Source organism: Bactrocera tryoni, chromosome 4, assembly GCF_016617805.1.
Source record: "Bactrocera tryoni isolate S06 chromosome 4, CSIRO_BtryS06_freeze2, whole genome shotgun sequence".
Lineage (NCBI taxonomy): Eukaryota > Metazoa > Arthropoda > Insecta > Diptera > Tephritidae > Bactrocera > Bactrocera tryoni.
In genome coordinates this window covers 1-15,163 of record NC_052502.1, presented here as the reverse complement: position 1 = coordinate 15,163, position 15,163 = coordinate 1, and the positions used below count along the sequence as shown (strand labels likewise).

At 39.9% G+C, this 15,163-nt stretch overlaps 1 protein-coding gene across 1 annotated transcript in view; it reads left to right on the top strand.

The window, feature by feature from the left end:
- LOC120773539 (plectin) overlaps window positions 1-14,662 on the top strand; it is a 90,945-nt gene extending 76,283 nt beyond the window's left edge. The window contains exons 13-22 of the mRNA XM_040102497.1: window positions 102-218; window positions 4,258-4,278; window positions 8,394-8,576; window positions 9,793-10,113; window positions 10,477-10,665; window positions 11,755-13,467; window positions 13,538-13,768; window positions 13,829-14,271; window positions 14,332-14,466; window positions 14,542-14,662. Coding sequence (XP_039958431.1) covers window positions 102-218; window positions 4,258-4,278; window positions 8,394-8,576; window positions 9,793-10,113; window positions 10,477-10,665; window positions 11,755-13,467; window positions 13,538-13,768; window positions 13,829-14,271; window positions 14,332-14,466; window positions 14,542-14,662 — 3,474 coding nt within the window. The remainder of the gene's footprint in view (window positions 1-101; window positions 219-4,257; window positions 4,279-8,393; window positions 8,577-9,792; window positions 10,114-10,476; window positions 10,666-11,754; window positions 13,468-13,537; window positions 13,769-13,828; window positions 14,272-14,331; window positions 14,467-14,541) is intronic.
- Window positions 14,663-15,163: the final 501 nt, after the last annotated feature.

Sequence of the window (15,163 nt, the reverse complement as noted above, 5' to 3'; positions counted from 1 at the left end):
ATTCCTTAATGGACCACTGCATATATATATATACATACATTTAAATAGAAATAAATTAACTGAAATTATAATAATGTTATTATCTTCGTTCCTGCGCGTAGACAACATTTGGCCGCACAACAATGACGACTTCGCAAGAGCTGGACCGGGCACAAGAGCGCGCCGACAAGGCGGCCGCGGAACTGAGGCGAACACAGGCTGAGCTCCGCGTCACACAGGTACGAAAACCTTTATATACAACACACTGTACAACAACATACATACGTAATTTAACGGAGCTGAAGCAATTGCATTCTTTCGAAATAATTTCCATTACACACACACACATACAAACGTACCTATATGCGTATATATAGCAGTATATAAATACATAACTAACTGTAACACCATATAATATACATACTTACATATATTAATCACATTAACACATGCAAACATTAGACTTCATCGAAATGGAATTCTTCATTCAAAAGAGTTTTACTTGAAAGTGGTGTTAATATTTGATTTGATTTGATTCGATTTGGTTTGATTGTATTTATTATGGAAAATAATTGCATATGATAAGCAAAACGCTTTTTGATTTTCAGTTATTCGTTATTTCTATATATAAATATTTACATATACAATCTACGAATAATTTCGCACTTAACTGTAATTAAAAACAATTATCTCTACCAACAACAAAAATAACTAATCGTATGCATTTCGTACACAAACAAATCCGACATTAAAATGTTTACTCACACTGTACACTTTTGCTAGTGTGTTCCATGTCGCAGATATCAGAAGACAACATTCAAAAGCTTCACTGCATACTCACCTACTTATGTATGTCGTTGTAATCGGATTCATGCACAGCAAAAACATATAACATAGTTATCCACAGAGCTCGAAAGTGAATGGAGAGTAATGAAATACATGCATATTCAATCAAGTACACACCACAATCAAATAAATCACCGCCGGATGTACAGCTTATGTCAAATATCATAATTTTGAATGGACAGAAAAGCAGAGATGACTTTTGTGGCTTTAAATCTGTATGACAAAACGCTCACAACTTGCAGCTTTAGATACGAAACGGCAGTTTCAATACGCTTTGCTTTTATGCCCTATACTTTGCCACGAAGTTTGTAACACCCGGATATCGACCTGAAACTTTACAAACGTACTTTTTCCTAGAAGAAACTGCGCATCTTTCGGAACAGCTGATATTGGAGCACTATAGCATATCGCTGCAATACAAACTGAATGATCGATATCAAATTCAAGTTCTTCCACTTTTTTATTTGACGATCAATTTACGAAATTTGGAGGGTTTATTATACCCTGGACAGGGTATATTAAGTTTGTCACGAAGTTTGTAACACCCAGAAGGAAGCGTCGGAGACCCTATAAAGAATATATATAAATGATCAGTATGTTGAGCTGAGTCGATTTAGCCATGTCCGTCTGTCTGTCTGTCCGTCTGTCTGTATATATACGAACTAGTCCCTCAGTTTTTAAGATATCCTTTTGAAATTTTGCAAACGTCATTTTCTCTTCAAGAAGCTGCTCATTTGTCAGAACGGCCGATATCGGACCACTATAACATATATCTGCCATATAAACTGAACGATCGGAATCAAGTTCTTGTATGGAAAACTTTTGCATTTGACAAGATATATTTACGAAATTTGGTATAAATTATTTTCTAAAGCACCAATGTAATCTGTGAAGGGTATATTAGCTTCGGTGCAGCCGAAGTTAACGTTTTTTCTTGCTTTCCAAATTATTCTCATAGTATCACATGTAGCATATACATATGTTATTTATGAAGAGTATTAGAGCTTCGCAAAACTAATACGGCTGTGTAAACTGATGTTGAGCAATACCAAAAGCTCCATCAAGATCGAAAGGACCTCTCCGAGCCGTTTGATACCAGACGAGGTTTCAGACAAGGCGACTCTCTTTCATACGACTTCTTCATTCTACTCTCGGAGAAAGTGATTCGAGCTGCAGATCGGAATAGTGAGGGTAAAATCTTCTATAAGAGTCTACAGCTGCTGGCCTACGCCCATGACCTCGATATCATTGGTCATAACAACCGCGCCGTTAGTTTTGCTTTCTCCAGGTTGGAAAAAGAAGCGAAGCAAATGGGTTTGGTAGTGAACGATGGCAAGACGAAATATCTCCTGTCATAAAACAAACAATCGTCGAAATCGCGACTAGGCACCACATCACTGTTGACAGTCAAATTTTCGAAGTTGTAGATAATTTCCTCTATCTTAGAACCCTCAGTAACACCAACAACAACGTTAGCTTCAAAATCCAACACAGAATAACTCTTTTAAAGAGGTTGTACTTCGGACTGAGTAAATAATTGAAAAGTAAAGTCCTCTCTCGACGATTAAAGACCAAACTCTATAAGTGCAGAGGTATGAACGATGACAAAATCTGATGAACTGACATTACGAGTTTTCGAGAGAAAGGTTCTGCGAAAGATTTATGGTCCTTTGCGCATTGATAAGCCGAATATTGCATTCGATGGAACGATGAGCTACACTACAATTTCACATAGTTCAACGAATTGAGAAGATTATTGCTTCGGTGCAATTGAAGTAAACATTTTTCTTGTTTAGTCGCACACTCTTCATGTATCTGGAGTGCTCTCGAATACTTCATCCTTATAATAAATGCTCTCAAACAAAGAATTTTCGTACAAAATTGTTTTTTTAAAGATTGACCATTTCAGTTATAAGACCAAGAGGAGCGCCAAATAAATTTTATTTATTTGTGGAATAGTAAAGCTGAAATACAAAAAATTAAATATAAAAGATTGCCGTACCTGGGAAGCGCTAGTTTCAATACAGCAAAAAATAAAGTCATTAACAGTCAAAGAATTATATTTTTAGCTCTTGCAACGGCTTGGATGATAAGAATCAAGCTACACTGCCTTAACAAAACAGTTTAAAGTTACTCTAGGCAGTAAGGCGGAGTGGAGTGATTCCACGCTCGACCTACTACTGAGGGGCAGCACTATCCAGTAGTACACTAACGGCTCAAAAACACCGTAAGGCATTGGAGCAGGTATTGCGGGACCGCATACCAAACTATCCATACCAATGGAATGTTTTACGAGCATCTTTCAAGCCCAAGTCTTCGCTAAAAGGCAGTGTGCAGAAATCAATCTCCAACCCATTTATCGCAACCAGCGTACCGCTATACTCAGCGATAGTCAAGGGACACTAAAAGTGATCTCAGCTTATGAGGTCAAATCGCTTTTAGTGGAGGAGTGTTTAGGAAGGCTGAAAGTGGTAGCCGGTAGTGAGCTGGCCGACGAGCTAGCCCGCTCTGCAGCGTCTTCCATGATGATGGGGTCAGGGCTCCGCACGGAGGAGAGAATGGGGAGAGAACGGCACTGGCAGCAGGCAACAGGAATGTGCCACGCCAAGTTACTATTTTGAAGTTACAACTTAGTAAAGTTTATCGATATGATCTACCTTTACCGAGACAAATCCTGTCTCCTTGTGGCGAGTTATACTGGACGCTGCATGCTCAAGAAACACTTGTCCAACATGGTCGTAGTCTCTTGCGCAAACTGTAGACATAGAACAGGAAACTCTAGAACACAAAATCATGTGTTTGTCCAGCAATTTGTAGAAACAGGCCCAAGGCCCTAGGCTACCTCTACGTGAACAGGCATCACATCACCTCGATTGCGCCCAGCAAGCTCAGGGAATTCCTTTGTTTATAGGAGAGGGCATAATAAACCAAATGTCGCAGTGCAAAATCTCAATTATTTTTAATCTATCTATCTACACTGCGTTCATATTCATAATCCGTTACAGAAGAGTATAAATATATCCTCAAAATTTTAAATTTGACAAAAGCTGTTATCTCCGCAATTTTCCATCAAAAGACTATGAACGCGTGAAATCTCAACCGAAATCATTAGATTCTTTCGCACACACTCACACTCACACATACAGTTACACACTCTCATGAGCACAATTATATAATGCATAAAGTATTTAATAAATTTTAGAAAAAAATAAATTATTAATATTTGTCTACTATTGCTCTAGTGCTAACTACTATTGCTATTGCTACTACTACTTACTACTCTTAACTACTAAATACTAAATACTAAATACTAAATACTAATTATGTAAACTTAACTAATTCTCTCTAATGGTTATTTTCAAACAATTCAAATAACCGTGTTGCGCTTACGTTCATACTCGTACTCGTATCTACTCGTATCTCGTATTATAGGGCGATACAGATAAACGTTTTGTGAGTAATTGCTTCCAAAATCGCAAACAACAAGTATCCAAAGTTTCAAAATCCTCGTTTTTGAGTATATCAATTTACATACATTCTATACATACCATACATATATACATATATACATATAGTCTAAATACATGGCATATTCGTTATTAACATGCAACATACTTATAAATACAACCATAACTGTCTATTGGAAACGTTCGTACATTCGTATAATTCGTATTCGATTCGTATTATAGACATGTCATAGTGTCGTTGAAACGTACCGAAATTCCTGAATACATACATACATGTTGCATATGTACATCCATCCGATGTTCTCATACAATCTGTCTATATCACATTTACTAACCATTATTTTATTCAAAACGATTTTCGAAAATACTTTATAAAGTTGTCTTTGCTTCCTTAAAAGCTTACGCTTAGCTTTTGCGTATATAACTACTTACTTGATTAGTAATTTAAAATGCAAAAGTAATTAAATTTGCCTTAGACGCCTTTGTTATTTAAATGTTTGCAAATCTCTTTGCTAAATGTACTATAACTGGAACGATCAATTTAAGCGAATCGAAAATATTCACACTACTAAGCACTGTAAATGCTAAATATACAACACATACTCATCTGTACTTAAATCATTCAGCTTTAATAAGCTTAAAGCCTTTGAGAATAATGCTTTAATAATCGCGAATCATTATTCGGGCCGTCCGACATAAATCATTCAAAATGCTTTTCAAATAATAAACGCTACAACGCTTCTTCTTAACGTTATATTCACATATATCAGATATTGTCAGGTCAAAGTGACTCATAACTTAATTTATTATTAGATAGATATAGATCTCTTATAACAAACTATTAGACATATGGAGCTCTAATCAAAAAGTACTATTAAGTAAGCGAAAAAATTATATACTTTTTTGAGAGATAATGAACAGATCTGATCCCTGCTGACTTCAAACAGCAAAGCAATAACTTAAGTCCATAAAGTGGGAAGTGTAGTACATTGGTATAACCAGAACTGTGTAGTTTCAATTTTATGTTTCAATGTAAAATAGACCTGAGTCTATTAGTGTTCTACAATTGTTGAACTCTCAAACACATTTAAATTCATCTGCTGTTACATTGCTCCTCTTTTTATATCCTGAAACTTCGTATATATACCGAGCTTGCCAATAAGGATAATACAGGGTTTGTCCGAATAGTAATAGGACTGATTTTCTTCCGCCGCGACTGTACTTCGCAGCGTGGGCGCACCGACTGGAATCGGTAGAAGGCGTTCCTAGCTGGTCAGTTGTCTCCGAGCACCTGAGTGGTGCAAGCCGAAATCGCAACGTTCGTTAGAGCTGAGGTGCGCAATTAAATTCTGTGTAAAACTCGGTAAATCTGCGACAGAGACGTTTGATGTCATTAAGCAGGTTTACCCAGATGTTGCTTTAACAACAAGTGGTGTGTTTCGGTAGCACCAAACCTTTTTGAAGGGGTGGGAAGACGATTCTGATGAAGACCGGAAGAATGAGCAAATCCAAAGTGAAAACGATGCTCATAGCCTTTTTTGACATCAAAGTCATTGTGCACCATGAATTTGTTCCTCCTGCACAAACCGTCAACGCCAAGTTTTGCGTGGAAGTCCGAGAGACTCAAACGAAGAGTCAATCGGGTCTGACAAGACATAGCAGCCAATTGAAAGTTGCACCGCCCTACAGCCCAGATGTCTGATTTCTTAGTGTTGTTTCGGCTTTTTTCAATATGTCATGATCTGTAGTTTCTTTTCAGTGTTTTCAGCAATGTTTACAATTTCATCATGGAAAGATATGCGCAAAAACAACATTTGCAAATTATTCAATTTTATTATTAAAGAAATAATCGTTTTCTGATTGCAACTTTTCGCTTTTGCTATTTTATGGTTGCAGTAATCGTCCAGCTGTGCTTGCTATTCGTCTAATTGTTGAAAATTTCGAACGTAAATTTTCTTTACATAATGAGACAAAGAACCGCTCAAAGTAATGAAAATACTGCTGCCGTTCAAACAAGTGTTGCTGAAGATCGCAATTTGTCGATTCCAAAACGTTCTCAAGAACTGGTACTGTCTCAAATCACAACCTGGGGGATTTTGAGAAAGGATTTGTTCTTACTCAAGAACTAAAGCCAATGAACTACCGTAAACGTCGTGAATTTAATTGAAAACGATAACGATTTTTTAAAGAAAATCATCATCTCCGATGAGACTTACTTTCATCTGAGTGGTGCGGTAAACAAAACTGTCGATTCTGGTGCGAAGAAAATCCACAAGTTATTCATAAACAAACATTACATGCACTGAAATTGACAGTTTGGTGTGGTTATTGTCCTGGTTCAACCATCGGTCCGTACTTCTTTCGAAATGAAACTGATGACACCTTCACTGTCAATGGAGACCGATAACCAACTTTTTATGACCGCAATTGGAAGAAGTTGATCTTGACAACATCCGGTTCCAACAAGACGGACTACTCAGCACGTGCAACAACCGAATTATTGCGAGATTCGATTATTTTAAGTAATAGTGGCATTGAATGACCTACAAGAAGTTATGACTTAACATAAGTAGACTACTTCTTGTGGGGTTATTTGAAGTCATTGGTCCTTAGCAATAAAACAGATGCTATTTCAAGAAGTCAATATTGAACGTGCTATTCATGACATACGACTTGATTTTGTGGAAAAAGTACTCAAAAAGCCTGTAAATGGTCAGCGTGAAGAGCTGAATCGATTTAGCCATGCTGCGAACAATCCCTCAGTTTTTGAGATATCCATCTGAAATTTTGCACCTGTCTTTTTCTCTTCATGAAGCTGCTCATTTGTCAGGGTCGCCTAGATCGAACAACTAAAGCGTATAGCTGTCATACACCATGAACGATCAGAATCAAGTTCTTATTTGGAAACTGTTTAGTTTGAAAGTTATTAAAGTTACATTGAAACCGAAGTTAAAGTTTTTTCTTGTTCATTTTATAAGAAAAAGGTACCGTTTCTTATTTCTTTTTGCATTCATTCTTAAGTACGCATATAAACTGAAGAGGGCAATTGCTAGATTAAATGCTTATGTGGTTGCCGTTCCAAAGCTGGAAATGAAAGACCTATAAAAGTGAAGCCCAGTAAACCATTTTGGGTAAAACCTTTTGTATAAATGTACAGTTATTTCAATGTTAGCTGTAAGTATCACAAAAATTTGAGAGACGCTCTTAAATTGATTGTTCCAGTGCAAATAGAGCTTGCTAAATATTGAAAGAATATGTTAATCGAAACGCAAAAATGGATTATGTTTATTTAGCTTGGATAATTTGTTGTGAGTATTGTGTTTATTTGAAGCAAATCGATGTCATCGCTCTCATGCTAAAGCATTCCACTGGTGAACATGTAAAATAGTCGCGCCTACATACATATTATATTGAAAGAAATTATTGTATTTTTATTTCGCTCGCAGCTGTAATCGTGCCATATCTCCTCTCAAAAATAAATTGAATTCATAAAACGCACGCACGCGCACCTCTGTACATATTGCAAAGAGTCTAACAAATGCCTAAAATCACTCGTTTCTTTGTCATTGCATTGCTCGTGTCCGTTTCGTTTCGCCTCGTCACCAAATGCATTTGTTGTGGCGCTTTCCACGTTCTGTGTTTCCATTTGCGTACATAACTGTTTTTCAAAAATGATAGAGAACGAGACTGCGACACGCAACGTCATAAACGAAACAAATTGTCATACTAACACAAAGCCTTCTCTTACATTAGTTGACGTCACGAACTAATTAATTTAGCGCCCAAACAAACTTCAATTAAAGTAACTGGACGAAAATGTCGCAATCTCCATTTCTATCATTTTTGACTACTTACTATAAGTCACCCATACAATATATAACGTTTATCTCTTAGTTGGACATTTTGACATTATCACACCAATCTCTCTTATTCGTTTCTCTTATTTTTCAACATTTTCGTAAGATCGAAGTAATTTCTAGTAGTTTGTTCGAAAAATCCTCTTGTGCAATTGTCATGTCAAACAAAGTTTTATAGTGCCTTTGAAAGATAATAATAATTAATTCATGTGTTTGTTTTCCTTTCCCCTTCTACGCGTTTCAGTCGGATGCGGAGCGTGCTCGTGAAGAGGCGACTGCGTTGCAGGAGAAGCTCGAGAAGAGTCAGGGTGAAGTATATCGCCTTAAAGCGAAGCTCGAGAATGCACAAGGTGAACAGGAGAGTTTGCGCCAGGAGCTGGAGAAGGTGCAGGGAGGTGTGTCACGCATACATGCTGATCGGGATCGGGTAAGTATTCATCTAATTATTAATTAGTCAAAAGTTGGTACGGGTAAAGAGAAAGGTCCTCCAAATACTTTGTATTAACTTATTTGAAATGAAGAGCAAATGTTCATCTTCAACTTTATCGCAAACCTTACTTATAATTATTATAAATCGTTGAATCCATCAATCAATTCTACACTTAAATTAAATAGCGTCTTACTTACTTAAGAACTCTTCATAAATGGAAAAGAAAACTTGATATGAGGATCTTTGAAATTGATGATTTGGCCGCCTCTGTATAGTGGCAAATTATTTCAACTCGAACTCATTCTTCATCTTTACTGGCGTAGACAAGGCTTACTCGGTTATAGCCGACTTAACAACAGGTCTTTTCTTCATTCCGGCGTGGGGTCTTTCTTTCTGGGGTCTTCCTTGCTGATACAGAATCGAATACTTTCAAAGCTGGAATATTCTTATCCATCCCGGCACCATGACCTAGCCAGCTTAGCTGCTGTCTCTCATTTCGCTGAACTATGTCAATGTTGCCGGATATCTCTTTCTATCGACTGCGATATTTGCTGTTGCCAATGTACAAAGGCCCATATATCTTCCACAAGACCTTTCTCTGGAAAACTACTACATCAGATTATGACTTTGTTCAAGAGTCCGCACCATATCGCAGGCCAGGAATGATGAGGCTTTGTGGAGTTTGGTCTTTGCTCGCCAGGAGAGGACTTTGCTTTTCGATTGCCTACTGGCAATAGTGATTCTACTTTGGATATCAAGGCATACATTGTTAATAGTGTTAATACTGGTTCCAAATAAACGAGAAATTTGATAGTCATATGAGCGAAAACAGGAATGCGATGACTGCTTGTTTGATGGCAAGAGATATTTCACCTTGTCCTCGGTCACTACCAGACTAACACACTTCACTTCCTTATTCAATTTGGAAAGGCAGAACAACTGTACACTCTTATAGAATATTGTATTGTATAATCGAACAGGAAACAGTGAATGGGATGTTCCTAGTTAGCACTTCTGTCACATAAGGACCGACCATTCTCCCAAGTAGCCCTTGTTAAAAGTGAAATAATGTGCTTATTTCAAGTTAGATCCTAGAGTACTAGTCTCGTACGTAAGATTCGCAGGCAGTTTTAAATCTAACATACATTTTTAATTTAAGTTTCAACCACCGGAAAATTTAAATAAAATATATTACTAATTAACACCCTTTCAGGCCTTCTCGGAAGTGGAGAAGATGAAGGAAGAGATGGAGCGAACCCAAGCCACGCTGGGCAAGGCACAACTGCAGCAAGAGAAACTGCAGAACTCATTGGATAAAGCCCAAAACGAGGTCGACCACTTGCAGGAGAAACTCGATAAATCGGTGGCTGAAAACCGACGCTTGGTGCTCGAGAAGGAGAAGCTCACCTATGACTATGACAACCTACAGTCGCAGCTGGACAAAGCGCTGGGACAGGCGGCGCGCATGCAAAAGGAACGCGAAACTCTCACGCTCGACACGGACCGCATACGCGAGAAATTAGAGAAGACGCAGGTATGCATTACCAGCCAACACACTTACACACACAAACACATTTGCATAGTCGTTGTATCTGCATAACCACTGCCGACGCGTGCTCTTAGGCAATACTATTGAAACTCTAATACTCTACTAATAACTAATATAGCCACTATGTATCTACCAGTATATGTGTAGTATGTCTGTATATACTTACTAATATACTACAACTATAGCTTCCCTCTTATAACTGCTACCTTTACAACCACAACCTATGCTATGTATATGTATGTGTATGGCGTAACCTTAATGTTGTTAATGTATATATACCTACTATATATATATATATGTACAAGCATACAAGTATATGAATATTTTATAAAAAAAACACTAAACTAGATGCAACTAGCACGTATACAAAAAGAGCGGGATCAGTTCTCCGATGAGTTGGAAACACTCAAAGAACGCTCCGAGTCATCGCAAACGTTACTGATGAAAGCGGCGCGCGATAAGGAGGCGATGCAAACCGATTTGGAAGTGCTCAAGGAGCGTTATGAAAAGTCGCACGCCATACAACAAAAATTGCAGGTAATGCCATACGGCAACAAACGCACACAGTTACACATGCATATATACATTCACAACTGCATTGCACTTCACTCCATACGGGTAGCTGGTGTATTCTCCGTACTCCCTGCTCCAATTGCTTAAATATTGTGCGAATGCTCAACCTAATGACAAGGATTATATAACTCGTCATTGTTAGTCTTTGCGGCAACCAAAATACAAAAATAGTCCCGTTTGCATATAACCTGTCAACGAGATAGCCCTCTTCAAAAATAATGACTTGAGGAATGATTTCACCGTTAAAGCTCCTATAGATTTAAGCTAGCATAGTGTTTTGAGTTTAGTTAGTCAGTTATTGAAGAAACGATCAGTGGAATCCTCCTCGATAACTCATGTCCTCCACTGATAGGTTTCAATATAAATTAAAATAAAAGTCTACACATAGTTTTTAAAATGTCTCTGTTGTCTCAAGTCTCAACCACCACATGATTACTGTAAGAACAATATAACTCGGAACTCGTTTGTTTCACACCTCGAACGCCCAAATGACCACAGAAAACATTGCTCACGTAAGTGCCTTCTCTTCGTGCACGAGAAAAGCACGAGCAAAATGTCTAAGAAGTACAAAAGTAAGTGAAACAGGTGATTTATCGATTTGGGATACATACTTATGCTCCATAGTTACGTTTTATCCTTTACGAGGGAGGCAAGATTTAAGCTCTCTAATTACGAGACCTTCGAAGAAAATTTTAAAATTATTCTGCTGTCTGAGGTGTTTTCATTTGTTCGATTTAAAAATAGTCGACGGTATTTCTTCTTTAAAGGGTTGTAATCAGAACCGCTTTCAGCTCCCTACATACTACATATGCATACATACATACCGTGAAACAGCGCATTGTACGAATTGGCTTCAAAATTTTAATTTATTATTTTTCATTTCGGTTCGCATGCATTGAGATTTCCAATTGGCTGTTTGTAAATTGTGTTCTAACATTAGACAACCGTTAATAGTAAACATTTATGCACCATATACATCATATACTCGAAAAGTACTCTAGTAGAATGGAAACGGCGGTGATTTTGGGTTTGCGCTAATGATTTTCTTTGCAGATGGAACGTGACGACGCTGTTACCGAAGTGGAGATACTTAAAGAGAAACTGGACAAAGCACTTTATGCTAGTCAGAAACTCATCGATGAGAAAGACACCTCCAATAAAGAGTTCGAGAAGATGCTTGAGAAGTACGATCGCGCGCAGAATGAGATTTATCGACTACAGTCGCGTTGTGATACTGCCGAAGCTGATCGCGCACGTTTGGAAGTCGAAGCAGAGCGTTCCTCCTTGGCCGCGTCGAAGGCGCGTGAAGACTTGCGCAAATTGCAAGAGGAGAGCACTCGCTTACAGGAGGCGTGCGATCGAGCCGCGCTGCAACTGAGCAGAGCCAAGGAGAGCGAAGACAATGCGCGTGTTGAGCTCGAGCACAATCGTGAACGTTTCGATAAAATACAAACCGATTTGCGACGATCGCAAGGTGAAAAAGAGCATTTGCAGTCGGAGTTGGAGCGTGTCACATACGAGCTGGAGCGCGCACACGCCGCACAAACCAAAGCCAGTGCCAGCGTGGAAGCGGCCAAAGAGGAGGCTGCGCACTATGCCGTTGAATTGGAGAAAATGCGCGATCGTTACGAGAAGAGCCAAGTGGAGTTACGTAAGCTCCAGGATACTGATACATTTGGACGTGAGACCCGTCGCCTTAAGGAAGAAAATGAGCGTCTCCGTGAAAAATTGGACAAAACCCTTATGGAACTCGAAACGATTCGTGGCAAATCACAATATGAATCCGAATCGTTTGAAAAATACAAAGACAAATATGAAAAGATTGAGAATGAAATACAAAACATGGAATCTAAACTGCATGAGACCACCCTGCAACTGGAATTGTCCAAGGGCGAGGTTGCTAAGCTACTTGCCAACCAAGAGAAACAACGTAGCGAATTGGAGCGGGCGCATATTGAGCGCGAGAAGGCACGTGACAAGCACGAGAAACTGCTGAAGGAGGTGGAGCGATTGCGTCTGCAGCAACAGTCGGCCATCAGCCCTGGCGAGTCGGTGCGCGCATCGATGTCGGCGGGCGAGCGCCAAGAAATCGATCGATTACGCGATCGCCTCGAGAAGGCGCTACAGTCGCGCGATGCCACCGAACTCGAAGCGGGCCGCCTCGCCAAGGAGTTGGAGAAAGCGCAGATGCATTTAGCCAAACAGCAGGAAGCGAACGAATCGACGCGCATCGAATTCGAACGCATGTCTGCCGAACTCGGCCGCCTGCACGATCGACTCGAGAAGGCAGAGGCCGAGAAGGAGTCACTACGCCAATCGGCACGCAATGGCGCAGACAAACCGCATCCACAACTCGAAAAGCACATGCAGAAATTGGAAGCCGATTGCAAGCAATTGGCCATCGAACGCGAGCAATTGGTACTGCAACTCGAAAAGAGCCAGGAGATATTGATGAATTTCCAAAAGGAGTTGCAAAATGCCGAAACCGAATTGCAAAAGGCGCGTGAAGAGAACCGCAAATTACGCAACGGTCATCCGGCATCACCCGCGGCGCCTGCTGAACTGCAAGCCATGCAACAAGAAATCCAGATGCTGCAACAGAAGTTACAAGAATCCGAAAAAGCCCTACAGGCCGCCAGTGCCGTAGCGGGAGCGAGCGGCGCCAATCGGGAAGAGGTCGAACAGTGGCGCAAGGTGCTTGAAGTTGAGAAGAGTCGCGCCGAAATGGCCGACAAAGCCGCACAAGAAATGCATAAACGCATACAAGTAAACTAAAGCTCTGATCGCTTACCTTCCTCCATTTCACAGACTTGTTACTAATTAATCTACTTTACAGTTGATGGATCAGCACATTAAGGAGCAACATCAACAAATGCAAAAGATGCAACAACAGATAGCACAACAGCAACAACAACAACAGCAGCAGCAGCAACAAGTGTCCGGTAATGCTCAAGAAGTCACGAAAGAGATGGAGAAGGTGAAAGGGGAGCTGCAGGCCGCCTGCACAGAGCGTGACCGTTTCCAGCAGCAGCTTGAGTTGCTGGTGCAAGAACTTGAAAAAAGCCAGGTGAATAAACCAGCAGTACCCTAAGTAACTTTCACTCTCATCTAATCCATAAACTTTTAGCTTTCAAACCAGGAGCAGTCGAAGCAATTGCAGACCTCCCAACAACAAGTGCAACAACTGCAGCAACAGGTGCAAATGTTGCAGCAGCAATTACAACAACTGCAGCAGGCGGGCACTTCCGGCGCAGCCGCCACCGATGTGCAGCGCCAACAATTGGAGCAACAACAGAAACAATTGGAAGAGGTGCGCAAACAGATCGACAACCAAGCCAAGGCCACGGAAAGCGAGCGCAAGATCATCGAGGAGCAACGCAAACAGATCGAAGCCAAACGCAAGGATATCGAGGAGAAAGAGAAGAAAATGGCCGATTTCGATGTTCAGTTGCGCAAACGAAAGGAGCAAATGGACCAGTTGGAGAAATCTCTGCAGACGCAGGGTGGCGGTGCTGCGGCAGCCGGGGAGCTTAACAAGAAGCTCATGGACACACAGCGACAGCTTGAAGGGTAAGTTTTCAAACGTCATCAAAATAACCGTAAATTACGCCACTTTCTTCTACCACACAGCTGTGTTAAGGAACTGCAAAACACCAAGGAGGAGCACAAAAAGGCAACCACCGAATGCGAACGGTTACTGCAACTGGTGCAAATGTCGCAAGAGGAACAGAACGCCAAGGAGAAAACTATTATGGACTTACAACAGTATGTAACAAGCGGAATAATGTTCGTTACTCACCTTTTCACTGACATCTTTTTTCTTTCGTTTTCCACTTATAGAGCCTTAAAGATCGCTCAAGCAAAAGTGAAACAAGCACAAACGCAGCAGCAGCAAGATGTAAGTTTATATACTGCCATACTTACAACATACCAAAATATTTTTACTTATTATGTAGCTTAAAGATCAGCTTAAGTACTCTTGCCCAAAGCGACATCGAAAATACCGTTCCCATACTATAACGATGTGATAATCTAGCCATCGCGAAATGGCTTTTGTTAAATACACGATTTAGATTAAGAAAACTTGAATGTTCAGCTCCTCACTAAATAAACCCAAAAGGCCGGCTATCTTTCGTCGGCATGTCGAGGGACATCAAATACTCTTTAGGACCATTTTCTTTACTATCCTCACAACTATTCAGTATTCAACTTCAGAGTTGTAAACTCAAGCACTAAGAGCTATCTCATGCGACCAAAATAATGATCCCTGATATCCAGATTATGTCCTATTTATCGATAAAAATTTGCACAAAAACTTTCAGTTAACATAGTATGAGGCATTATGAGCATTAGAGTTTATCGGCTCTATCGGTGCCCTTCCAAACTTCTTCTTCTTCTTAATTGGCGTAGACACCGCTTACGCGATTATAGCCGAGTTAACAACAGCGCGCCAGTCGTTTCT